The sequence below is a fragment of the Falco peregrinus genome, chromosome 5, assembly GCF_023634155.1.
Source record: "Falco peregrinus isolate bFalPer1 chromosome 5, bFalPer1.pri, whole genome shotgun sequence".
In the NCBI taxonomy this organism is placed as follows: domain Eukaryota; kingdom Metazoa; phylum Chordata; class Aves; order Falconiformes; family Falconidae; genus Falco; species Falco peregrinus.
The window spans coordinates 81,962,471-81,989,738 of NC_073725.1; the positions used below are offsets into that span (position 1 = coordinate 81,962,471).

Genomic DNA, 27,268 nt, shown 5'->3' on the forward strand with positions numbered 1-27,268 from the left:
AAAATAACATAATCCACAAGCAGTGGTCTGCAATTTTTAGATATTCCAGGCAGACATTTTTTGCATGATGAGTTTCCTGAGTGTTGGAAAAAACCTGTACTAGCATGTGATACGTACGTTGTTCAAATATAGTACTCAGTCTGCTCTAGAGGAACCAAAGCCAGCAATAAAAAAGGAACCACAACTTTTAAATGTCAGCATTTGCTGCATCAAAGAGAACAAATTAAAGAAGCGTAACAATAAAATGTTAGTATATAAATCACTACATTAATAATGAAGCAGTGTAAAATAAATTCATCACATTCATGTGATATTAGCATAGATGATTTAACTCATAACATATACAACAGAAACAACTCCTGTATTTTCTTTAGGTAACTTCTGATAAATACCTCTTCTGTCAAGAATTTCAGTTATAAAAACCACATAAGGCTTTGCATTCACTTACGTCAACCCTCAGGTTTAGCAAGCAGCAACAGACAGTGCTTACTACAGTGAGAACCGTTGTTGAAAGCAGTGGGACTATGCACAGTAATCCCTGTATGTGGCTGTAAGCTTTCTGGAATAGAGACATCATTATATATTTATAAACAAGGACCTGAGACTTCTCTGTGTCACTTCATTTTTTTATCGCTGTAACTCCCTCAGCAGAAATATGGGAATAAGCCTTTTTATAACTGTCCACATCACATCATGCCTTGAGGTGAGGCATTGCTGAAGTACACAATGCGTAAGCTGCAAGTTCCCCTCAACTTCTACCTACCTTGATATCAAGCATTTCACAGAAATGAGCCTTAAAATATTAAGGAAAAGGATAAAGGTTTAACTATTACATAAGCCCCTTCAGTATTACTTCAGTATTTACTGCCTTCCACTGTCCAATCATTTTTCACATGAATAAAGACCAAAGGCTACAAGCTTTGACCTGGCCACTGGATTTGCTTAGAAAGATTTCCTGTTTCTTTTGCTCCAGGCTTGCAGAGCAGCTTATGGACTTTAGGAGAGCTAGCACCTAAAACGACCAAGTCTTCTATGGTCAGTTTGTGTGAGGACAGATGGATGGGCAAGAAGCCTGCTTCCCTCTGTCCTGCTGCACAGCTGTGACTCACATCCCAGCTAACAACTGCTCTTGGAGTGGAAAGCAAGGCGATAACCAGACAGCTTCAAAACCACATTAGATCAAAGCCAGAAATTAAAATCAGTGGTTCCTCATATAGCACAGTCAGCATTCGGAACAGAAATGCACATTTATTACAGAAATAAGACAACTGTCAAAAAGTGATGATATATTCTGGAACGTATTCCTCACTAGAACCATTTGTAGAAATTCTGAAGAACTTTTAAGAGGAATAAATAAGTTTAAACTAGCTTATTTTAGCATAAGTAGAATATAGAAATTGTATGAAAAAAATTACGTTTTTTTTTCTCAGTTATTGTATACTGATAAGCTGCTATGTAACAATTTCTGTGAAGAGGAAGACTTCCCAAAAACGTTTGATTTATCCTCCATTTCCTAAATATAGAAATTACAGAACTGTCCTGTTTGCAAAACAATCGAGGTCAATGACCTTTCTGTTTTACCAGGAGATGCAGTTGGGTGGCTGGTATTTCTGCTTACTTCTGGCAGCTAGGTATTTTGATATAATGTTAGACCCTGCTTTTATTAAACTGATGACAAATACCCGTTCCAATGAGGTCTTGTGCCTTTTTAATATTGCCTGTGTTGGAGTACCAATGCTCCTCAGTGCCAGCTGTGTGCAACAGGGTTATAACACAACAGCTTCTGCAAGAGTTCCTACTATTGGTAGCCTTCCATGTATCTATAACTTGCCAACACTGTGTTGTGAGAATCCAGTGTGTTGCACACTGAATTTTCTGACAGATTTTAGAGAGAGGGGGCTCTAAGCTTGACATTGTCACAAACCAAAAGAGTAAACTGAATACTTTTGTCACCAGGGTCAACAAGCTCTCTGAGGGGCGCCTGGGATTCCAGAATGCCAAGGCAGATCACTGCTGGGGAAGGAAAGCATGGCGTCAGCAGATGGGCTGCCACAGCTGATGACAAGTTTCCTTGCAGTCCTAAAAAACCCACTCACAAGAAGGGGTTTGTTAGGAACCATCTGGGTTGTTTTTAACTGAACAAAAAAGTACAGATCACAGGAGCTGAAGAGGACAAAATGTTTTATTGTTTAGGATGTTTTTACTTTTCCTCCTTCTCAAGTTTCTGTTATGATCTCGGTCTTTTGCAATCATTTTATCAATCATTTTATGCAATTTTTGCATACATAGGAATGGATATAAAAAGGCAACAGAAGGAAAGAACTGCAAGCATATATAACGCTAAACTCTGTCCCATATAAATACTGAGTGTTTGTAGTTTATGTTGTTATTTGTTCTTACAGAGAGTCCTGGAGACTTGATCACAAGCATAAGGATTACTCTGTGTTGTGCTCCAGAGCAAAGAGAGTTCCCTCCCCAAAAGCGGTCTATCCCAAGCAGAGGGCAGACAGGCACAGTTAAACAGGGGAATGCAATGAGATCATGTTGGTCCATGTGGTAGGCACGTCAAGGGCCTCATTTTCCATTCTTGTGGAAATACGGTAACTTAAGATCCCTGAAGGAGAACAGAGGAATCTTTGCACAACCTATGAGGAATTACTTTTAAATATAATGGATATACGTTGAGAATACTTACAAGAACATTTTGAAAATGTAACAAGTCAGTAATGTTGACTAGCAACATTTTTTCTTTGAATAGAGGAATATTTCAATATCTGAGAAGAAATTTCAGGTAAAATGAAATAAAACATGAAAAGACTTGAAAAGATAAGGATGTGCTTGCCTGATGCAACAGAGAAAGACGAGTCAGGGTTAGAAAGCAAAAATGGGATGATAGCATTAAAGTGATGGAAAAAGATCTCTGCAGCCATCAGCCATGGATTGCATGTCAATAGTTTTGAACTTCTGCACATTAATCAGTGTTATAGCTCAATTGAAAATGATTTTACCACCATGACAGAGCTGAAATCAAAGGAGGAAGTGTGGGATGGATTTGAGGTTTAGTTTCACTGTCAAAATAATTAGCTAATTTCCAAATCTTGATGTGACAAAATCTGGTGAATCTCTTCAATTGGTATTCAACTGCATTATCTGCTACTTTCTTTGTTGGAAAGCTAAAGAGTGTTTTATCAATCTCACTATTTAATTAAATAGATCCAAATCAATACCAATGCTAACTTGTTATTATGACCTAATTTATTAATTACATTGCCTATTTTAGTGTAAAGAGTAATTTATGGTTAATCAAGATTTTAAAATTGATACCATGTCATATCTATTTTGATGTGCAACATGAGCCAGAACTAATAAGAATCTGGCAGATATCTACTGATAAATATAAAATCTAATCAGTTTCCTGATTTAACCTTTATGTATCACATCACATTCCAATTTAAAAAAGCAGCTAAATGTCCTGTGGCAGCTAAATCACATTTGTGCATAGCTGTTGAGAAGACGGTCTCAGTATGCATAATAGAGAAGGGAATGGAGACGATCGGGAATTCAAATTACCTTGGAATTCCAGTGACGTCTCAGTCCTGTGCCTCCACTACCAACAGGATTATTAAAAACTTCAGATGAGGAGGAAAAAAGATACATCACTGTCTTCACAAACTGGACCTGCTAAGCTGACACAGAAGGGAGACTGGGGACACCACTGACACCCCACACAGTGGTAAAACTACTGCTGTGTATGTTATTTTCCTGCTTGCAGAAGCACTATACCTGTCTTTAGAAAACTGTGACAGAGGTTAAACCACTATGGAATCGGAAGCTGTTGCATGAACTTTAGGGATAATACACATAACTTCCAGTTTCTGTGTTTGTTTTTGTTTTTTTTTTTTTTTTAATAACTTGCTGTAATAACAACTTGAGGGATATTTTTTGAATGAACTTATGGGGAAAATGAGGGTATTATTTCAAGTTATCCACAACAAAAACAGTGCAGATAAGGTCCTTTGAAATGTTTGCTCTTTGGAATAGTACAGTTAGGCTCAAGACAACCAGGCACACAGAAGATACAAAATCATACATCAATCCTGGTGACAGAAAGGATCGTTGATTAAAGAACTAACAGAAGTCTGTGGCTAAAGAGGGATCTGAAGAGCTCTGAACCTGGTAGGATGCCCTGTGGAAGGTGGACAAATTCCTGAGAAAGCAGGTTTTAAGATACATTTTCCTTGAGATCTTTTTAATGGGAAAAAGTGGTGTTTTGCTTTGTAAAAGTCAATAAGATAATTGTAACTCTGAGACATTTAACTCCACAGCCTGAAATTCAGTCAGATCTACTTAATGACCTGCAGCTGTCCAAAGTTGGAGAACTGCGTCTGAAGGAAGTAGATCAGGGATTTTCGCACTAAGAAGGAGCTATCTAAGGGCCTGACATCCAAATGGATCCCTTCAAATCTTTTCAGAGGCTGGATGGGGTTAAAAACTGCGTTAAGGACAGCTCCACTCACAGGTTCTGCCATTTAAAACGCTGTTCTGCCCCTTCTGGGGCTAGAAGAGCCTGTAGCACCTCCTCACCCCCAACACTCACAAGCTCACAAAACACCCTGTATCCTTAAAATAGTCACATTCTCGAGAGCACAAGCTAGTGCCTGCAGTTTCCTTAATTGGGCTATTTACAATTTCCAGACACCCACAGGGGGTTTCTGCTCCATTATGCAACTAATGGGTTACAGACAGAGGGATTGCAGATAAACCCAGGAAGGCGCCCACTTTTGCTCTGGAATTATTCCTTCTCTGTGCACCAGCTTGATTTTCTGGCAAGAAAACAGCATTTTACAAGGAGTTTAGATCAAAATATTGATTTTTCTGTTTCATTTTAGAGTTATTAAAAGCCGATTGAATGGAAACCATTAGGGGGAGAAAGATGGGGCCGTCTTCATATATGCTAGTGGTCATCTATTCATCTTTTGGGGCATTTTCCCCTACCTGCAAGGCAAGTGTCATGATAATTTACCTCAGAGCATCCCCGGAAACATTTGCAAAACGTTTAAGAAATGTTAGGTATCACCTGTACTTGAACACTGCGTTGTAAATTCGAAGTCACTTCAGTATTGCTTGAAAAGCATAGGGAGTGACTCCTTGTGGAGGCAGGGGGCTTGCAGAGTTACCACCTAGCTGCGGAAACAACATTGCGGCCTCCCCGCTCAAACGCGGAGCTCGGTACCAGTATCGACGGGCCCACTGGGAATATCACTGAGGCGGAGGAGCGCGGCCCTGGCCTCGGCCCGCGGGCGCCTCCTCCCCGGCTGCCAGCGCAGCGAGAAGCGGATTTCAGGATCCCAGCGGCTCTCCGGTGCTCCCGGAATGACTTCGCGCCTGCGGAGGGGGCTGGGCCGTGAGGCGAAGGCCCTGGGGCGGGCCGGGCCGCGAGGGGAGGCGACCGGGCCGTGACGGGGGGCGCTGGGGCGGGCCGGGCCGCGAGGGGAGGCGACCGGGCCGTGACGGGAGGCGCTGGGGGGGGGCCGGGACGCGAGGGGAGGGCCCTGGGGCGGGCCGGGCCGTGAGGGGAGGCGACCGGGCCGTGACGGGGGGCGCTGGGGCGGGCCGGGCCGTGAGGGGAGGTGGCCGGGCCCCGGTGCCGCCCCTGTGTGCATGCGCGGCGGGGGCGGGCGGGGCTCGTGCGCTGCGGCATCCCGGCGCGAGCCGCCCCGACGTAGGGCGAGGGGTGGCGGCCCCGCCCGCGCCTGGCCGGCGGAGGGCAGCTCCCCGCTGGCGACAGCCGCCGCCGGGCGCGGGGAGGGGGCGGCGGCGGGGCCCGGCGGGGCCGCGGGCGGGTTTATATGGCGGCGGTTCTGTCCGTCCTGGCTGCCAGGCTCTCCCAGTCGGCCGCGGCCAGGTCCTACGGGGTGTTCTGCAAGGGGCTGACCAGGACCCTCCTCATCTTCTTCGACCTGGCCTGGAAGCTCCGCATCAACTTCCCCTACCTCTACATCGTCGCCTCCATGATGCTGAACGTGCGACTGCAGGTGGGCGGCGCGGGGCTGGGGGGGTGTCGGGGCAGGGCCTCTTAGTGCGGGGCGGGGGGGCTGGGCTGGCGCTGCCCCCTGAGCAGCGGTGACGCGTCCCCTCCCGGGGCTGGAGGGGCCGCGCTCCCTTGTGTCACCCGGGGGCATGTCGGAGCCCCCTTGCCGCTTTGCCACCTCCAGCGGGCTGCTGTCACCCAGCCGCGGTGACCTTAAAGGCAGACCATAAACTGCCAGTACGTGCGCTTTGATAGTCCGTTCTCGACGCCCTGCGAGGAGTGAAGAAAACCATTCCCTTCATCGGTTTGGTGGTTGGTTGGGTCTTTTTCTAAAGTCAACAATAATTGTAGCAGGGAGAACGTAGTGGTAGTTTTAAATAATAATGTCATTGCATGAAAATGACAGTTCAAATTGAATTTGCATCTCTCCCATCATGAGCCCGTTTCTACAAAACATGGAACTCCTAAAACAGCTCCGACCTAAAGACAGCAGGCACTTTCACCCTTGGTAGGGGTGAAGTTTCACAGGCACTGTGATGAAACAAAAGCTGTACTTTTAACTGAACTGGCAGCAGCAGCAGGCTGTGGGCCATGACAACAAACATCTGGTCTGGCCACAGATTTGACACTCTTTCTCCTCATAAACATAGCTGCCATGGCAGTTTGGGCATCTGGCTAGTGGCCAAGTGCTGAAAGAGAAGCCTGGTTGCAGTTTGTGACTTGTGAAAGGTAAGTTGAAATAGGAAGAGGTCAAAATGTGGTGTCTCTGTTTTATTTTTGGGACTCGTCCTACAGTTCTGAAGCTTGAAATTGAGCCAGAAGTTGTACACATAGCCGAGTAACCTTGGTGGCTGGGAACGCCTTGCCTTTGCTCGTTATCTGTGTTGCTACATAATAGTTCTCTTGTAAAAACATCAGCTTCTCATTTGACTGCAGTATAGCCAATACCCTCCAACTGCTGGTGCAGCCAGTCTGACCAGTTCCCTTTGGGGACCTGTGTGTGGTACATTGCTGATTTCCAGTGTTGTGTGCCTGATTTCAGCATGGGCTTCAGTTTACAGGGAGATTACTTAAATATCTCCCTTTAATGTTAAGCCTCTAATCGGGTGCAGTCTGCATTTCTATTGGTGAAGGGAAATGGTACTGTTACGCAGCAAATCCTCCTAGCTGCTGTTTGCTGACTCACTTTGATGCCTGTTAGCAAAAGAGAGTTTGTAGCAGACTAAATTGAAACTACAGCAGAAAGTTTCTATTTGGGTGTATTCCTACCCCTTCGGATGTGCTCAAGCAGCCTGTAGGGAGACTTGTCTGTTTGGATTACTGGTACTTTCTGCAGTTGGGTTATTCTTTTTCTTTATGTTATTTTTTTTCTGTATATACTGGGCACCAAGAAACTCAAATATCAGTGTAGTAACTTTCTGCATTCTTTCTCTTTAGGTCCACATTGAGATCCACTGACTTGTGACTTGGTGTGCTGCTTGCACTGTATGCTGCAACTAGAGTCCATTGCACTCTTCTTCAAACTCAGCCTGTCGTGAAACAGCAAAGCTATGCTCATTGTCTCTAGGAGTATGAAGAAAGAAGATTTAAAGCAGAAACAAGTACATGACAGTGGCCCAAATCATCACAAGGCAGCAGCTCACCTGACACACATGCATTCCATGTTGAACAATTCTCAAAATCATAGTAGCAGTTTACAAGAATTATTTTATTTTAACACCAGGAATTGTTCTCTCTTTACTACTATACCTCTGCCTTCTGTTGGCAAGGAAATGCCTCTGAGTTTGAGTGAATCAGCAGGGGGGAACTCGAGTGCAGCTGCTCATTGGAAGGATTCATTTCATCTGCATTTTTCTCCTGGGAAAGACAGTCTTAATGGGGTTTCTCACTGCATCAATAGTATTTCAGTAATGGGCTGGCTGGAGAAAGCTTGTAGTTCTGCTGGAGACTTTAGCCCATGCTGTCCAGGAGACAACTCTGTATGTTTTGCACACTTCTGGCTGGGAAGCTTGCAGTATAATAAAACACTGCAGTTTCTGGAATTAGAAATGAGCAGTAGTGAAGAGAATGAATTGCAGCTTGCATTTCTTAAAGAGTTGGAGTTTGGTGGACTTCCTGATCTCGATTCTATTCCAGTTGCCTCATGGAATGAATACTCTATGGGACTCTTAAACAACCAGAAACCGTGGTTTTTTCTTTGTTACTTAAACCTTGTATCTTCAGAGCAAACATTTGGATACAAGCAAATGCTTTCAAATATACAATATGTGACTAATCATTTTTACATCATACAGATAGTAATTTCTGTGCTAGCTTTTGCACTAGCAGGTCTCTGGTATGCAGTAGTGAAGGTAAAAAAGTACTAAGATTTTAGTAATTACTATTTTTAACATTAATAGAAAGTTAAATAATGGAGACAAGGTTGCAGTTCAGGTTTTAGTGAGAAGTAGACAACTAAAGTAAAAATTATACTTGTGTAATTGCTAGTAAAACTGGCTGTTGGAAGAATAGGGACTTTTTTTGTAAAGAATATCTGCATCTGGGTGGAGAGGACTGTGTAATCTCAAAACTCTGGGACTTCTGCAGGTCTGCCATTAACACTAGACTAGAACCCAATGTGATAGTTCAGCACAGATCCTTTGTTTTCTCTAGGGTTTGTATTAGTGGAGTAGTTTGGCTACTATTTACAACCATTTCCAATTAAACTGTTTCTTAGAGAACTGAACTCCTGCTCTGAATCCAACAGTAACTAATGTATCGGACCTTAAAACACTTCGAACTGGAAGGCTGTTCAGCAGTGTTTCTTTTCAGGGATGGTACTGCTCTAATTTAAAGGTTATCTCATGAGCTTTATTGAGGTACAACAGACACTATAAACAATTTTCTAAAAGAATGTTTTCTTCCCTTGAAAAAGTTACTGTTATCACTGAAGCATAGTAATAATTTCTGGGCCTGTTGACTTTGGCTTTGGGACAGACTTCTGACAACAGGGTTTGGCAAAGAATGGAGCAAGAATGTTGGAATCGATAGAGCCTGTGAATAAGAATTTGCAGGAATAAGCTCATGTCGGCACTTAGATGGAGAAGCTCATTGTGCAGTAGGTCAAAATTTGAACTTGGTGTCCAAAATTCTCAACATGGGAGCTGGTGGGCTTATGTGCTCTAGGGGTTTACCTAAAGAGGAAGGTATTTATATGGTAAGTTAGGATGTGTTTTCAGCTCACCTTTCACTCCAAGTTAAAATTTAGGACTTGATGCAGAGTAAAGTCATGCCAGTGATTCATGCACCAAGTATCCTTTTTGCTAGCTAGCTTGGTTCATTTTGGAAAGTGAGTAAGTGATGTTGCATTCAGTTTGAACTGAATTCACCTGGAAAGCCAGTAGAGTTTCTAACATGATGTTTAGTTGGGTGTTAGCACATTTGCATGGAGAAGTCCTTGATTATGAAGATGAGATGCTGGTTATCAGTTTTATGGGGAGAAATGTTGGAGTTTCTTAATCTTATTTGAGTGCTGGAAGTAAGATATACTGCTTTTTATGTTAAATCGTATGTTATGTTTTTGTTCCCATTGGCTGGCTATTTCTTCTGGATGTTAGATAAAAATCCATTTCCTTTAATTTAGAAAATAACTTTCCCTGGTGTGTACTTTTATTAATTGTTTAACTTCTAGAATTTTGATGATGATTACCTGTCACAAAATTATCAAAAACCTCAAAATAATAATGGATTACATGTTGTAAGTAATTATTTTGACAACAGTTTCCTCTTAAGCCATTCATACTATTCACTGCCATCTCCACTGCTGCAGTTTATCAGCCTTGCAGTGGTATTGACACAAGTGTTTGTGGATCAAGATTGCTGAAGTGATGTAGATCTGAAACCCCAAAACACCACAAAGACACTTCTGCAAAAGTCTGTGGCTTATTTGAGTTACGGTGTTGGGCTGTTGTCTGCATACAGCTTGACCCAAAAAAACACTTGGCAGAGCTGAGGGTAGAGGAATGAAGGTGGGGAGGGGTTACAGCCCATTTAAGCTGGCTTGATGGCTAAAGAAAACATGGTGCAACTGCATCTTAATCTCTGTAACTAGCTGTACAGGTAAAGAAATACCCTTTTCCTGTATGGTGAGCTGCTTTTTTAAAGTTGCACATGAACACAACCCTGCATCCACAACTGAATGCCTGAACTTTACAGATTGGCACAGCTGTATCTGTAGTTGTTACTTGAGACTTTGTTCAGCTAAATGGTTTGACCTGGAAGATTCTCTGCTTGGCAAACCATTTGGTAACCACATATTTAGGGAACTACAGTTACATACAACAAAAACTTGTAGGCGATATTGTCAGGTTAATAGGCAAGAGGAGTAGCTAAAGGCATAAAAGAATTAATCCAGTTTTTAACACTCCTAGTCTTCATGGTGATTTTAAAGGGCGGAAAAAAGAGGGGGACAGGAAACAATAACAAAACATGAGAGAAACCACCTGTAAATTAGAATTTAAATGTGTGTACAGTGGGGTGCCAAGGGCTATCTCTATTGATGACAAGTCTGTGCAGGAGTGGATCTTGGAATGCTGAATCATGCTATGTATCACTGTATGTCCAGTTTTAAGCAAAATTTGCCTTGAGTGGCCTTTAATCACTTACTACAGGATCACTTTAAATAGATACAATACAGCTAAGCGAAATGATGGATTTTTTTGTATATTATATGTAAATTGAACATAAAATATAAATAATGTCTTGAGTGGATTTAATCCATTTTAATGTACTTTGCCTTGGATTTTATTGCTTAAAACCTAAAAGGTAACTTTCTAACTTGAACATTCCTTCTGAAATTCAAATAAAGGATAGTTTGGTATGTTAAAATCTCATGTAATATACTGCACTTTAAACATGGGGAGGCCATAAATTGAAAGCGCTGTTCTTGCACTAATAGAAATGTTTGACTGGTGGCGACAATGCTCAAATGGCTTTTACTGTCTGGGGGGAGAACAGTGAACCAGAAGGATGGGCAATCCTTTGAAACTATGTATAAATCAAATGCTACGCGGTTTAGGCTACTGTTCTCTTCCTACAAATGCTTTGATATTAACTCATCTCAGAAGATGGAAGGTGTCTCAGCTAAAAACCAGTTCGTATGGATTTTCGTGGCTTCAGTAAATCAGGTGTGGAAAGCCTTTCTGAGCAAACGTGCTGTTAGGGCTGAGACTGTCTTGGATGATTATTACAGCATGGAAGAAAAACATTTTTAGTAAGGGACCTTTATACTGAACCAGGAGTTGCCTTTGTATTTCCAGTTCCTCTCTCATTTTGCTCCTCCTGTTGATGTTGGAAAGAGGTGTCTCAAAGCAATATGTCAGGGTTCTACTGAACACACTCACACTTTCTAAAATTTCCTTGATCCGTATCCAGACCCTTCCCGTGCTACATAGCGAAGAGTTCTATTTCTGCTATTAGAAAAGGAATTAAGTAAGAAAATATTCAATATTTAGAGAATTGCCTAGTAGTTTCCCTTAAATGTACACTTGAGTGGAAATTTACTATATGGTGTACTGCTTTGAAAAAGAAAATATACTTTTAAATGTATGTGTGCAGACCTCTGCATGTAGATAGAAAGTGGTTTATCACAGTATAATGTTGGAATGCTTTTGCAAATGCGTATTTACTTTCTGACATTACAATGCAAAATGCAGTAGAGATGCTGTTGTACTTCTCTGTGATATTAGCTAGTGCAATCTTGGAAACTGTGTGTTTGCATCATCATGCACCATGAGACAGTTTTACATGTAGACTTTTTTTAGCCTTTTGCTTTTTCAGTGTTGGACTGTTGGGGTTTTTCTTGTTATTTTATCGTTTTGTTTTGTTTGGGATTTGGTGTTTTTGTTTGTTGGGTTTTTTTTGGTGTTGGTTTTTTAGAACTGTAAAGACTGCACTTTCTTAAACTTTGCCAAAGTTCGCTTTCTTTCTCCTTTTCTTCTCCATCGCCCCTCCTTATAGGTATACACACTTAATTTTTGGAAGAAGCAAGCTTTTACATACTCTCCTGATAATATCATCTTATTGTAGAGTTGTTCCTTTTGGTTTTATGGCCTGGTCTTACCTGTATTTTCCTTCTCTTCGCCATCATTTCTCAGCATAAGCATATGCTGATACTATATTCCATTTCAGAAACTCTCCCCTGTAATTATGCATAACAAATTGACAAAAACCAAGTAGAGATGTGAGCATCCATAGTCTGCCATCAGGGTGTATGACAAGCGGTATATCTGACAGAGCAACAGGTAGTCAATGTGACATTATTTCTGCTTTTCCCCTTCAAAACAGGTGCTCTGATTAAAATCCAATATTTAATTCCAATTTGTAGTACCTCTGTCAGCTGAGAATAGCAGCTAGAATTCGGGGCTTATCAAACACTGAGGTCAAAACTTACAGGTACCCCAGCTTCAATACTCCTTAGGTTTTTAAGTTATTAGTTTAACTTTGAAAAATTCACAGGGATGTACTTTTGACATTTTGAAATACTTCCCCCCCCCCCCCCCCCCCCCCCCCAAGAGTGCATAGAATGAAATGTGTTCTGACATTTGTTTCTGTGATGCATAGTCAAAAACTGGGGGGGAACTTTCTAGGATTTTTAAAAATACTGGCGATGAATCCCCTTTCAATGTTTCAGCCTTCAAATCCTCTAACCTTCAAGGAAGATCTGCATTCGGTAGAATTTTCAAATAAACAAATTCTTGCCTATGAAAACACTAATATTTATGATCAGCTCATGTATACTTAAATACAAGGACATGGTTATCAATCTGCTGACAGTGTGACAACAAGAATAATACAGAAGTGCTAGAATAATGATATCCTTTACCACCCTGCACTAAGTAAATCCTGTTGGTGTGTATTTTGAAATTAATCCTATATTGCATTCCAAAATCTCAGTTATTGTAGTCTTTTTGGAATTGGTGATACAAGATTCAGACCAAGTAGATGACTATTTCATTGTTAATGATTAAATAAATTTAGAAGCGACAATATTTTAGAAAACAGCCAGAGGGACTTCCAGAAAGAAAATCTGTTTTGAAAAGAGCCAGTTTATTTAGATATTTAAGATCTCAATATATGTTTGCAAATCTCTTTTCTTCCTTATTTGTGGAAGATCTGTATAAACCTGTAGCAAAATGGTTAAAACCCCAACTTGTAAAAGTATTGTTGTTCTTTAATTTTCTGTTTGTAGTCAATTTTACCTGTTATCACATATAAAAGTACCTAGATGTAATTTAAGCTTTTGTTCTTAAAAGTAGGTATATTTAATGCTTAGTGCCTGATCCATCACTTCGAGTGTACCATGAACTTCCTTGAAAATGGGTTCTGCTACCTGCTGGTGACTAACACCAATTTTAAATGCTGACACTTAATGCATCCTGTAAACTGTGCTAATATCCACACAGAACAACTGTAGTCTATGGCCTTGGTCTTTGGCCCTGATTTTTTTTTATTATTATTATTATTGCATTGTGGGAGATGGAGAAGGCTGGTGCAAACCATTTTTGTTTGTTCCAGAGAAAGATGTTTACAACTTAGTACGAATTTTAGAAATTTATTGTAACACTTTTTAATTTGTGAGATGAGTTTCCGTAGTAAACTTGAAACCCATTGTCCTAATGAGGTCAATACAGACTTTTTGAATAATATAGAGTGCTATTTAAGCTTCCAGAAGCTGTTGATTGTGATGCTGCTCACTTTACCACAGGAGGGAGTTAAACATCAGTCTTTTAAATATTTTCAGTTACAGCATTGTTTTTTCTTAGTACAGTGCATTTCAGTTCATAAATACGCTGACTTTGACTTGTCTTACGGATTTTCACTGCAAATAGGCTAATGTACAAAATCAATACGCAGTGGTAATGTATTGTAACTGTTTACAATTGAACTCTTGAGTACCAACTGATGGGTTTTATCAAGCTATTTAAAAAAAAAAGAAATAAAAATCTTTCTAAAAATTATCTTCTGTCTGTGCTTAACCAAAGCGCTAGTTTTGGTGCTGCTTATTCCAATTTTTCACTGTATAAATTGTACAGATGTACTTAAAGAGATCATGTTTCTGACAACACAGTCAGACAGCGAGTGCTCTTTCAGAGATGCAATTTGAGAGATGTGTTTTACTGAACACCAAACAAATTTAAAACCTGTGTGAGAAGAGCTAAATGCTTTATATTTGGCCTTGGAAACTTGGTATCTGAGGTCTAGGCTAGCTTAATCACATTAAGCCACCAATATTCATTCATTGGCATCCTTTGCAAGCTTTTCTTTTTGTGACACACCTTAACAAGCCAGTTATGTTCAATCTAGTCCCAAGGTATTTCCTAAATAACTAGCTCTAATCTTGCAACATGGTTTGCTTTCCCCTTCTAACTGAAACTATGCTAAATATGTAGAATGGCCATAGCAACTCTCTTGCAAAGTCAGGATAACATTGCTGGATGTTTCTTTTCAGGGTTAAAATCACCTTGGTATTAACAGATATGTCACACCTTTTTGCTGATTAAAATATTCACATTAAAGGAGTGGAATAAACATGTATCACCTGCTTAATGCAGAGTAATTAAAAAAAACTAACAGAAACCACTCACTTTTCAGCTCTCTCTTCACAAAGTTGGTATCAATGACTTTTTGATTCTAGACTCAAAAGACATAATTAACTTAGTTTTTGTTTGATTTCAGGGTTCCTTGGTGCCACAAGTGATACTTTTTGATGAAGTATGTTGTTATGTGGTCTATTTATTCTGAAAAGAAATGTCATTGACAACCCTGAAAAAATGGCTGATACCTTGAGTACAAAATTAACGTGTAGTGTTTTTCTTAATCATGAATGCAGAAAGCGTATTTTCATTTAAAGCATGCATTTAAACATAAAAAAGGAAGGAGGAGGCAGAGAAAAGTGACTGTAATCATCTAAAGATCTGTGAAGTTTTAGCAGATGGTTAGACATCCACAGTTAAGAAAGGGCTATCAGTGCGCTCTCTGCTTCACTGTAGATTCCTCATTGCTTCTGGAATTCGCAGCACGCAATGAAGTAAGTTTCTAACCTCTTTGGCTGCCCATGATCTTCCAGCTACCTCGCTGATGTGATCTGGCCTTAATTACTCATGTTGTCATCACTTTCAGCTGGTTTACCTGTAGTTTTATATATATTTATTTATATAAATAGGCGTGATACCTGCAGTACATGGGGAACTTCAAGGAACTCCAAAAACTTTTGCAAATAAACTCAGGAACAAACATGCTACCACGTGCATATCCAGATCTCTTCCTGTTAAGCTTTGAAGTGTTTTGAAGTCAGATTCCAGTTGGTGGCCTACTATGCTACTTTGTGGTAGTCCGTCTTTGTTCATCTCCTAAGTACAGAACTCTGCAAAAGCAGCTTCTCTGTACAGGAGCCCAGATTTCCTGTACGCAAGTAAGAGATTGCCAGAAGAACCTTTTAGCAATTTAGACCCATCACAATATTTACCTCTTCAGTATGTTTCTTGGCTCTTCCCTATTCTGGCAGATATGATAGCAGCTTAAAATTGAAAGGAAAAACCCTACCAAAATCTCAAACCAAATACAAATACCAGATTCTGCTGAAGATACTCACATTTCTTAAAGAGATGATTTTTAAAAAGTGGATGGAGTCCTTTACCTTCCATTAAAAAAAGAAAATATTGGATAGGCGGCTTGTTATCAAGAACTGCAGTGTGCTTTTAAGTCTTTTCAGCTTTAGAAGTGCTATGTCTACTATAACAAATATTTTCTAGACATATCAACATACTTCTTTAGTTATCTTTAACCTCATAGTTCAAAGAAAGGAGAGGGGAAAAAAAGCAACAACCAAACCCAAACACATTTTGGAATTCTTTCAAGTATTATGTATTGTTGAAAGTATCCCCAAGGGCAGAGGACCAAAACGAACACAGAAGTCAAATGCTCACTTCTTGCTTGTTGAACAAAAAGCCAGCACCAATGACAAGCAGGACGTTTTTGATGCTCTTTTTTTGGGCCTAGAGGCTGGAGCCCTTAATCACTTTAGCTGGAAGTTACTCACAAATAACCCTTCTGAGCTCAGTAATCCTGTCTTGCTTCATATAATAAAAACAGTCTACAGCAGAGATTCCTAAATTGCCTGTCAGATTTTAGCCTTGCATTCCAAGTATTGTGCACTGCCTGCAAGCACGTATGACCTGCTCCCGAGTTAGAATAATTAAGTTTCCAATTTCTGGTCTTTGCTCCCCTCCTTTGATATAAAAGCATTTAAGATTAAAAAAAACCAAACCCAACAACAAAAAATTATGTTACTGTATAGCACCTTTCTAAGAGCTTGCCTGTACACCTTGTGGTGTCTGTCATTTTAGGTCAGGTTTGTAGATGCTGAATTTTCTATCAGGCTGAAAATCAGCCTACCACAAAAACTAGACTTACTCGTCAAGACAGAATAAAAATTCAAACCTTTTGCAAAGTTGGACAGCCTTCTTTTATCTTCTGTTCACTCTAGCTGGTTTCTGAGTGAGAACATCTGTACAGACTACAGCAGGTTTCAAGTCCTTCGATTTGCTATATGGTGTGTGTTCCCAACAATCTGTTAGTTAAAATAAAAGCTGTCTGGTCTGTGTTGTCACTGTCAGACATAATTTACAGAGCTCTGTCTCACATTTTCTTTCTGGTTTACAATCATTCCTTTCCAGCTGATAAGTGTATCTTCTGATTTCTTTCTATGTAGCTAAACTACTTACTTGCCAGTGCCAGCAAGCAAGAAGTCTGTAGAGATTTTCATTGCTGGATGTTTTGTTATGGTCAGTTCATCAACCTTCTTCACTACGTGCTCAATTTACAGTTAATTTTAATATATTTTCATAAAGTATTCATAAGGCATTGTAGCTGTTCCTGAATGGATGATTTAGCAGTTTCTCTTTCCTCACATAGGAAGTGTTTTTCCTGAAGGCCCCTATTGAAACAGCATTATTCAAATGTTTGATTCAATTTTCTATATTGCAATTGTTCCTTTAGTTACCATAAAATAATGCTTTTATTCGTGAAAATACCTCAGGTAAATCTTTTTACTCACATGTGCCTGTTAAATTCAGCAGCTGATCTGCCTGGGAGGGAACTGCACTTCTGCCTCCTAGCAGGTACTCTGGCTGTGATAGATAATGACATCGACAAGCTGACTCTTCTCAACCTAACATAGAAAACCTAAGAGGCAGGGAATAAATTCAAGGAGAAAAAACAAAAGACTAACCAAGAAAAAAAAAGTGCTTTGAACATTTTCCGGTCATTTTGCCGGAAACATGGGAAGAGATGATGTGAATCACAACTTCAGGCAAGACAGATAGGATCTGATTTTCATTTGTAACAGGAACTCTGTCAAATAGTTCAAATCCCACGGAGGGGGTGGGGTTAAATAAGGACTGAGAATGGGCTCAGAGGAAATGAAAAAGCACAGATATTTTACATTCATTTTATGGAAAAGGAAAATGACAATTTTACTGTTTTCCCCCAGAGTTATTTCTGTTGTCCTTCCAGCCTGTATACACCTTACAGTAACGCACAACTAGAAGGTGAAATAGTCCCGTAAAGACGTGGAGAAAGGAAGCAAGGTTTTCGTGTGGGTTTTTTTTTCCATTTCAGAAAGTGTAATAAGAAAAGAAATCTGATAGTAGGATTCATCTGTTTAAGTAACTTAAAGTGGTTTTAGTAGGACAAATCACAGCTTCAATCCTGTAATCCAATCACACAAGATCAGTACTGATGTCCAGCCTGGTCAACTTAATCAGAGCTCTGTAAGCATGAAAATCTCCCTATCTGAATGAAACTACAAGGTCTGGACTTGTGTGTTTAAGGGGAATATCCTTAAGTTTAGGACAGGTTAAATGTCCAGGCCTGTTGACAGTACAGCCAATATATTGTCAACAGCCAATTATCCTAGCAATTCAAATGGAGACAATACCATGTTCCTGAAATGCTCTGAAATTCATTGCATACTTTCCAAATACAGTACTCCTCGTAGAAAACCAATCTTAAAATATATGTGTATTATTTTGAAACAAAGAGTCAGCATTTACCAAGTGAGAGCTATAAAAATAAAATACACAATGTCCACAGTTAGAGCATATTGGATGGTGTTCTCAAACAGAGAAAACTCCTAGGAATTCCAGTTTATAAAATGGTATAATTTGCTACTTTATAAACTGATAACAGATTTTGCTAAGAATTTTTACATAGCTTTAGTCACTTCTTTTTTAATCTTGGATATTCTCATATGAACTGCACAAAGTCATTGTTAACAAAGTTATTACAGCTTATGTGAAGTAAGTATTACTTTGTTTTGGGTTTTTTTCCCCTGAAGTATTAAATGTTAATTTTTTTGTTTCTCCACTACACTTTGCTCACCTGTGATCTGCTGGCTCTTTCATTACTTTGTTTAGTTCAGCTGCTTGATGTAGGTGCTGCAGTTAAAGAAATAAAGTTTAGTATTTTTATCTACTACTAATGATCAAGAAAATATACTGGGCTATCTTCTTAAAACGGTGAGTTAATGAAGTCACACAATTTACATTAATTAGAAAGTCCTTACAATAAATTAGGCTGTTACAAGAAATGGGTATAAAAAAATATTTTCAGAGGTCTTTTTCTTTTCACAGTTTAAATCACAACAAATTATTTCAAATTGATCTGACAAACATTGTTATGTTGTAGTAATTTCTTATTACAGTAAGGAAGAATCCATAGTCAGTTTCTCCCAGTTATTCTAAAGGGCGTTGTGACTGACACACACATCAGCATAGTAGTAACAGAGTGTCTCCTTGTAATTTCCACTTACAACAGAAGACACCCCAACTAACATTGAACTAAATTCAATAATTCAGTGAGATTTTACATGACATTTTTTAAATTTGCTGTTATTACCGGTGGCTTTATCAAAGAAGTACTACAGAAGTGTTAAACAATTGCTGATTGTTAGCAGAAGGGGAGGAAAAATTATTTTAATGAGGCAGACTCCAAACTCAGGTGGAGTCTGCATCTAAACTTCTGCTAATGGGCTCTGTAAGGACATAAAAAAGGAGTTTCCATTATTCAACCAATTATTGAACATGAGTGGACATGCCTCTGTTCAAAACTGGACTGAAACCGATGCAGTATATCCACACCAACTTTGTAGCAACATTCAGAGAATCTCTTGCTCATCATACTCCCAGCATACCTCTGACCCTGTGATCTAGAGATAAAATACCATTTCATTAACATAAAATATGAAATTGTAGTTTTCTGACTGCATGTATATAACCATACAAAAATATTTACATATAAACATAGACATGCATGAATATCTTTGCTTGTTTAGCTCAAGGATAAATTTCTGCTTAAGTACTTTCCATAAATGATAAAATGTCCAGTAGCAAAGAATGGAAATGCATCCCCAAGAGCTACACGAAGCATGGTAAAAGCATACCTTTCTTTTCTGTTGGATTATTCTAAAATTAATATGGATCTTCCAAAGTCCCAGTGTGATAAAGATACTGCCTTACTCATTCCTATTGCCTACGGTCAGCATTCTGGAAGAACATCTTTAATTGATTAGCAGTTTAGATTTCTGAGAAGACTGCCTTATCTGCATTTATCTGTCATTACTTGCAGTTTCATAAACTAATAGAAACAATATTATCTCCTTTCTAATAGTTTCAAGAGAGCTTTTCATTATTTTAGCTGAAGAATTTGAAGAATAATTTATCTTTTTTTAACTCATATCTGTATATCTCAGCTTTACTAAAACAGAATGAAATACAACATTTATAGAAAGGAAAGCTTTGTACAAGTTATGCAGAAAGTCCAGACCATTTCAGGAAAAAGCAGCAGCTAGAAAAAGAACTGCCAGGCTACTGTTCTTCATAAAGAATGAATCTGGAAATTCTGCAGAAGCAATCAGGGCACTGAAGATTCAAATATAAGAAATGCCTAAAAATACTTCATGGAATAATTTAATCTATGAGGGAGATTAACGATTCTTGTCAACAAAAGTTCAAAAAGGTTTTCACTGAGAGAGAGAGAGAGATTATTTAAGAATATAAATAGGACTCAGATAACAGTCTATTTATCTTGCAAATGTGATGAAGATGTTGAAAAAATTATCTGTTTGTTTTAATTGAAGTTATCTGCCATCTTGTTTTTCAGGTTTGCAGCCCTCCATACATGCTAAGTTCTGGAAAAGCCTTACAGGTGGGAATAAAGAGCAAGGGCATGATTTTGTTAGTCATGATAATTTAGCTGTGCTTATTCTCCATCTTCTAGTGAAACGGCTTCTCTTATAGCTGGAATACCAGAATGCAGGCCTTATCAGGCCAGAGAGGAGAAAACACCCTTGCAGAAAAGAAGTCACTTGTTCTCAGCTGGTACAATAACTGAACTAAATACCCGAGATTCTCATGCATTTGAAGTGTTCTCAGTCAACAGAAGATCTAAAAAACTTTTATGTGAAAGTCTTTCAGGTATAAATGTACTGTTATTTCCTAAAGCTTTTGATTTTTCCCCACAAACATATAAGGAAATGGAGAAGATACTAGGTTAAAAAAAATAATTCTTTATCTAGTGTGAAAATGCTGAGCAGTACACATTTACTTGAGTAGCTTTATGGATTAAAATTGTGCAGTAGCTATATTAAATATGTGAATCATTTTTTCTATAAAACATGCTTTAATAGTGGTGCTAATTTGAAAGCAAATCTTCCACTTTCAAAATGTTTCTTCACCATCTTTATTTAATTTTGGATATTTGGAAATTTTCTACATTCTGCTGAATGGCATACCTGATCTAGACACCTTTAAAGGAGAGCTTGCATCTGTACAACTGAGATTGCTGGAAACTGAAAATATAACGAAGCTTTTAAAGACACACATAAAAAAAGGAAACAAAAATTATCTAATTGATTTACTTTCTAGGACATTAGTTTTCCAAATGTGTCTATTGTATTTTGTACACTAAGTAAATATTTTTTTTTACATTACATTGCTTGTTTTATCTGAAGCATGGCAATTTGCCAACCTTAGCTTTTAGTGATAAATTCTGCTATACAAAGAAAAAATTTTTATATCTGAGGCCACTTCCTTCTGCTATTTTATCATCTTCCTGGTTTTGTCCATTTTCAATAAATGCCTTTGTATTTTCACATCTTTATAAGCATGTATACACAGATCCTTTCCTCTGTATTAAAACTGATAGTTGCATGTTGGTAACGATCAAAAAGACATAGACTGTTGACTTCAATTTCACTGCACTAATATACTATATGGATGCTCTTATATTACAGGATTAAAACATTTTATTTAACATACTGATATTAAAAGTATTTCCTGAATTTTGGAGTGAGGTAGGGAGGCAGGTGTTAATGTTTCATAAGAAGGTCTTAAAATGGCAATAATCTCTGGATTCAGCTATATTTGAGTACTACAGATTGACACAGGGAGGCTGGGTTCTCACAGTGAAAATGCATTATTTTAAGGCATCTCAAATTTAAGCATATTGAAATTTAAAATTAAAAAGAAATTATGGTGGAGGCCAAACATCTCTCCCTTATCTGTCCCAAGAGGTTGAATATTTCTGCCCGAGGAGAAAAATTTGGAAAACTCAGCAGTAAGGAGAAGCCACAGAGATCCTTGCACACACAGTGGAACCCAAAAAAACTAGAGGGAAAGGAGAACTGAATTAGGGTTGGTCAGGGGAGAAGAATGAGATCAGAGGGAAAAAGTTAAAGTTGCAATGCAGCAAACTGGAGAAAAGCTTTTGGAACTTAGAAGAAAGAGAAGCTGTCCCTGATGTCACTGCCCATTTTAGCAGTCTGTCATGAATTCCTCTTTCCCACAAAAAAGTTACTAAGGATGTAAGCTGCAAATCATCATGTACTAATCTTTTTATGAAGATTAATTTGTTGTTGTTCTGCAGACTTATTGTTCTTTTACAATTATATTAATAGTCTAAAAATAATAAGGGCAGTTCTATCAGACAAACTACAAATTTGTTTCTTAAGAATGATTATTTTATACTGCAATGATTGAGATCGCAGAAATCCTTTTCTGACCTCAGAGGTATTAGGTACCAAATTAATCCTTCATGTAACTGCACTGAGGTAAATGGAGTTACATAAGGATTTAATTTGACCTGTCTCTTCCATTTCCTTGGAAAAATTCTTTGTTTTAGTGCTTGCCAAGTTTTAGCTTTGAGTCTCCCTTGCTTAACATCTTCTTGTACTTAAGAGACAGTTTTTCTTTCTTTAAGACTATAAAGAGAAATACAGCAGGAGAAAGACAATTAAGGTGAAGATCTGCTTTTTAAATTGAAAGTACACTTCGATTATGGTAAGAAAATACCAAATCCTTTTTGTTTTCGTATAGAAGCGTATGGGATTATCCCTACATCCATGAGGATATGAAAGGAATAAAACCAGTACGTATAGCCGTGACAGGGAAATTATTTAAGGGACCTTTTTCTTTCTCAAAAACAGGGACCTTTCTTGGTTAGAGACAGCAAGAATTTAAAATATATGTCACCTTTTAATGAAGAGTCACCTCCCCTTTTCAACTGTACTCAACAGGAGCTATGTAACCAGAAACAACCCACATGAGAAGCTGAAGGCATACCCTCACCAGTATACAACTGCAATTTCATGACACAACAAATGTAGTTTTTGGATGGTGACATGGCATAAAATTCTTTGTACAAGTTCAACCCACCAGTACAAAGTTATTTAAAAAACAAAACCCTCATGAAACAAGGAATGGAGAGCTGTTTACTCCCAATGACTTTATGTTAAGAGTTGGTATCATCTGTCTTCTGCTGCCTGTATAAAGCCCAGTATAAAGCTTGGTCTAAACACTGTACATCATGGCTGGCTAATCTTGATAGGAACGCAATTACATGCTCATCTTTGATCTTGATCAATTTATTACCATTAGATGATCTAATAATGCACAGATCAGACATTAACAGGCACAAAACTCTGACTATAGGCACAGTTTGTGAAGGGCTTGAGCATGAGGGGTAAGAAAGTGAAACTGATGGAGAGTCTGTGCTTCAGAGTAAGGTTGGAATTAGACAGGGATATTGTCCCCACTGACAAAGTAACTATCCAGCAGCCTGCCTTCCCTCTTTCCACACCATCTGTGTGTCACAGTCTACCAATGCTGCAATTGTGCCAACACAACTGTTTGTGGGACCAGAGTGTGAACTTAATAAATGGAATAATTCTGGTCTAACATTATTATAGACAGAATTTTTAAAATCTAGATTGACTGATCTCATTTACAGCATGGCTTCACAAACGGTTGCATGAACAGCTGAGAGGGCACTAAAAGTCACAATCATTACTTGCCAGTTCCTGCTCCTGTCTAAATTTATGGTTCCATATTTATTAAACCCAGGTTTGTGCACTGCTGACTAGCCAGCAGCAAGATTTGAGCCAGCTCACGTGGAGATATGCAATTGCATTTCAGACGCGCACTGGTGAATCGACACGAGCACCTGGTCTAACCCTTCTAACACTGTATGTCATGAGTGAGTCCAGCTTGTCACTTGGCTGCCGTATGGACCATGGGATGCCAGCACTGTTACACTGTGGAGTTAAGGCTTCACTGGGTGAGGAGGAGGAAGGAACTGTGGGGGCCTCCCCTGTTATCAGCACTACTACAATAAATCCTTCGACTGCTGCTATATGCTAAAGCAGGACTCTTGTACGGTCTGCAGCCCAGCTACAGCTCCCAGTGTAGGATGAATTAGGAATTTCAAATTCCCAGGCCTTGCTGAGACTGGAGAGTCCTACGTGATAACACATTTAACCATCTCAGGCTGGAGTTAGCCAGCAAAGGTGAATTCACAGACTGTGGCTACTTCTCAGGGCGGGAACAGAGTCTGGTCTTAATCAGTGCACTCTCCTTTGAGAATTACTTTACATCAAGTTCTTTCACTTTCCTGAGATAGAAGAACCCCCTCCAACTTCATGCAAAATTCCACTCACAATCTGCCTCAGCCCATGTCCTTTGAATGCAAGTCCTCTTTTTCTGTTATTTTAGGCACAGCTTTCATGCTATAAAGCATCCTGTTTGTGTCTAGTACTATGCATAATTGATACAGGTAGAACAAGTTCTAATGCAAAGCATATTTCAGATCATAAGCAGTACAAAGCTGGTGGACCTCCACAATCTTTAATGCATTTGGTTTTCCTCACTGGGACATTCTGGTGTTCTTTACTCAATGACTCGCCACTGCCCCTATCAGTATTACACAATGGAAACAAGCAGTGACCTCCAAAACCAGTAATATTTGATGCTAATTTGATTAAGCTCATTTGGAAGTCTTAAAAAAAACTCCACAACCTCAACACATGTCAAGAACTGGAATAAAAAAAAATAAGCTGCAAATAAAGTTCAGGATATGATTTAAAAGTTCACCTGGAGAAAAAAACCATGCAAAATTCTTAAAAGCCTCTTTTAATTTTGAGGGTTTTTACTATTTTTAAGGGAACAAGCTTCCTACCCATACAAAAAAGCACCATTCATAAAAGATGTTTGACTTGCTAAGCTTCAGCTTTTATGTTCCCCAAAGCAATATAAAATACTTGCATGTATTTTTTTTTTTTTATTAAATGAAAGATGCAAGCACTTTTGAAACCATTAAGACAACCAGCAAACAGGATTTTCTGTAAATGTGTTTTTCCAGCTGAGACAAATATGATATGTGTGACAGCATAAGAAACAATACATGGCTAAAACCCGTCTGCCAGACAGAGGAAGTCAAGGAGTTTGCCTTAGGGGTTTAAGAATACCAGCTTATTCAAGTACTGATAAATAAAAAAAAAAAGGGAGGGGGTAGAAAAAAAACACATCACGATGGACTAAGACTTTCCTGCCTGGAAACTATTAGGCAATGCTTCTTAAAAAATAAAAATTGTTTGATCATCCAGATTTGAAACAAAAGCATTCTTTAATACAATGGCTTGAGTATTGGTGACTGATTCTATCAACAAGTTACTGTCTTAGGAAATGTAACACTTGCACCATTTTTCTAAAAATGTGAGCATCTATGTGAGGAAACAGTAAAATAACCAAATAGTTCTAGTTACAAAATGTTGTACAACATCTGTATTCTTTAAGATGTATCTATATTCTTTGAGATATAGCTATATTCTTTAAGACATATCTACATTATTTAAGAATGTATTCTTAAGACTATACAGATGTTAGTGCATTTAAGATTAACAGCACTCCTTAAGGGTAACTATAAAATCCTTCTTACCAAATCTAACAGAAGTCACAATACGCCAGACTGGGAAATTAATGATGTCTTGACTGAACAAATAAAATGGGAACACCTGCATGCTGTATGACTACCTCCTTATAAGATTTCAAAGATTCTTTCTTCTTTCCGACAGTAAGGTGCATTATTCCATCTCTGTATCTGATACCGAGGTCTAGCTAGTCTGATGGCACAACGGCAGTTTACCTCTTTCCGCTTTGAGAAAAATTCAGAATTTTATTTCTTGCCTTTGAATACAATGTTACTATCTATTTTCCAATTACTGTTCACGTAATGAACACCATCATAGTTCATGCTTTTGATTAGAAATAAAAATTTACAAAATCTATCATCATAAAATGGTTACATCACTTAAACATTTACATTACTGAAAGAGGGAACTTACCAAAGTAAGATTAAGCTTATTTCTTTCTAAAACTGAAGAGGAATAATGAAGATGTTTTTTTCAGAATTTCCATTAACTTCCAATAAAGAGCAATCCAGAAAAAAGGGAATCCATTCTGGCTGAGGAAAGGATGTGATAATCAGTGGGCTTTCCTACTCCTGAATTCTTTAATTGTTAAAAAATAAAATTAAAAAAGGGAGGTGTTAAGGGTAATTTTCATTTTCATTCACTATTGCTTGGCATCTGGTTCAAACTGAAATGCATAGAAATGGCTTATTATTTTATGAGCTTTTAAGACTGCAAAAATTGATGTAAGGAATTCAGTTGTCTTCACTAACTCTCTGTGTAGGAACAAACGTTGTAACAGATGTGCTCCTAACCCCGTAAAATGAAAAATGACATGATAAATTACTACTTAGTAGAAACAGAATCAAAACAGATAACAGATACTAAACCATCCAAAGAGGGAAAAAAAAAAGTGTATTACCTGAAAATTCAGCAAATAACCAGATTTATCATTAAGGAACCAACCCTGTCAACAGCAGTTTTTTGAGAGAACCCAATCTTCCCCTAAAAATAATTTCAACAGACCAGCTATTAGACTACTATTTACACAAATGACAGACTATGAAGTTCTTCCAAGACAGAAGATTAGACTTGTGGATTTAAAACTGGCAAACCACACTTGCGGTAAAAATAGAGCTTCGACTACAGAAGGGAGTGCAAGAAAGAAAAAAGAGATCAAGCAATTTTTAGAAAACTGTTGATTGAAATGCTTATTAATACGGAGAGAAGAACAAAACTCATATATATTTCAAACAAGAGAATGATCAAAGCTCCAGGAAACAAAGCAGATGCAAGAGAATTATTCACATCAGTAAGAATAGTTTACTGGAGTGTATCCTAAAATTTGCCGATATTGTAACCTGTCTTGCTACCTGGCATTTTTGTGGGTAAGGAACTACCCGATATTAAATTATAGTGGCATTGTTACTGTTGAATTACCAAGAACTATAAAATAGTTCTGCTATGGCAGAACTACTATAGCTACGATGTAGAACTCTGACTGTAATTCTTTAGTTGATTTTGTACATTTTCAAAAAAGTCTTTTCCTGACCTAGTTAGGTTTATATCCAGACATAAGACATTTTATACACAGGAAAATGAGACAAGGTAAAAGGTTTGATCTTAAAAGTTTCTATGACACATCTCACCTGAAGATTTAACAGCTTTGTCCAGTAAGCACCTTGTACTCAGAATTAACAGTTTTATGCCTAGAACACTTGTAGGATCAGGTCCATGCAAAAGCAAGCCTATTTACAATACACACAGCATGTATGAAAATTTCAAGTTTTAAGGAGTATCTGTCACCACTTCAGAGACAGGCAGCCTTGAAGAATACACTAGAATTTCAATACTCTTTTGTACTATGTATCATTACCAAGTCATCCTACTAAAACAGGACTGGAAAGAACAGATTCTCCAGAGAATGCAGAATGACATATATTTCAAAGTTACAACAG

General features: G+C 38.5%; 1 protein-coding gene and 1 long non-coding RNA gene across 2 annotated transcripts; one reads left to right on the top strand and one right to left on the bottom strand.

Annotated features, from left to right (window-relative positions):
• The first annotated feature begins 5,664 nt into the window (after nt 1-5,664).
• On the top strand, nt 5,665-10,897 carry LOC114010624 (small integral membrane protein 10-like protein 2A). The gene is made up of 2 exons (XM_055805305.1): nt 5,665-6,035; nt 7,469-10,897. The coding sequence occupies exons 1-2, from the start codon at nt 5,850-5,852 to the stop codon at nt 7,487-7,489; spliced, it is 207 nt and encodes a 68-aa protein (XP_055661280.1). The 5' UTR covers nt 5,665-5,849; the 3' UTR covers nt 7,490-10,897.
• Nucleotides 7,719-25,739, bottom strand: LOC114010618 (uncharacterized). The gene is made up of 3 exons (XR_008747387.1): nt 25,340-25,739; nt 18,452-22,705; nt 7,719-8,067 (listed from the first exon to the last, which is right to left on the bottom strand). It is a non-coding gene; the product is annotated as an uncharacterized LOC114010618 (long non-coding RNA).
• Between the last annotated feature and the right edge of the window lie 1,529 nt (nt 25,740-27,268).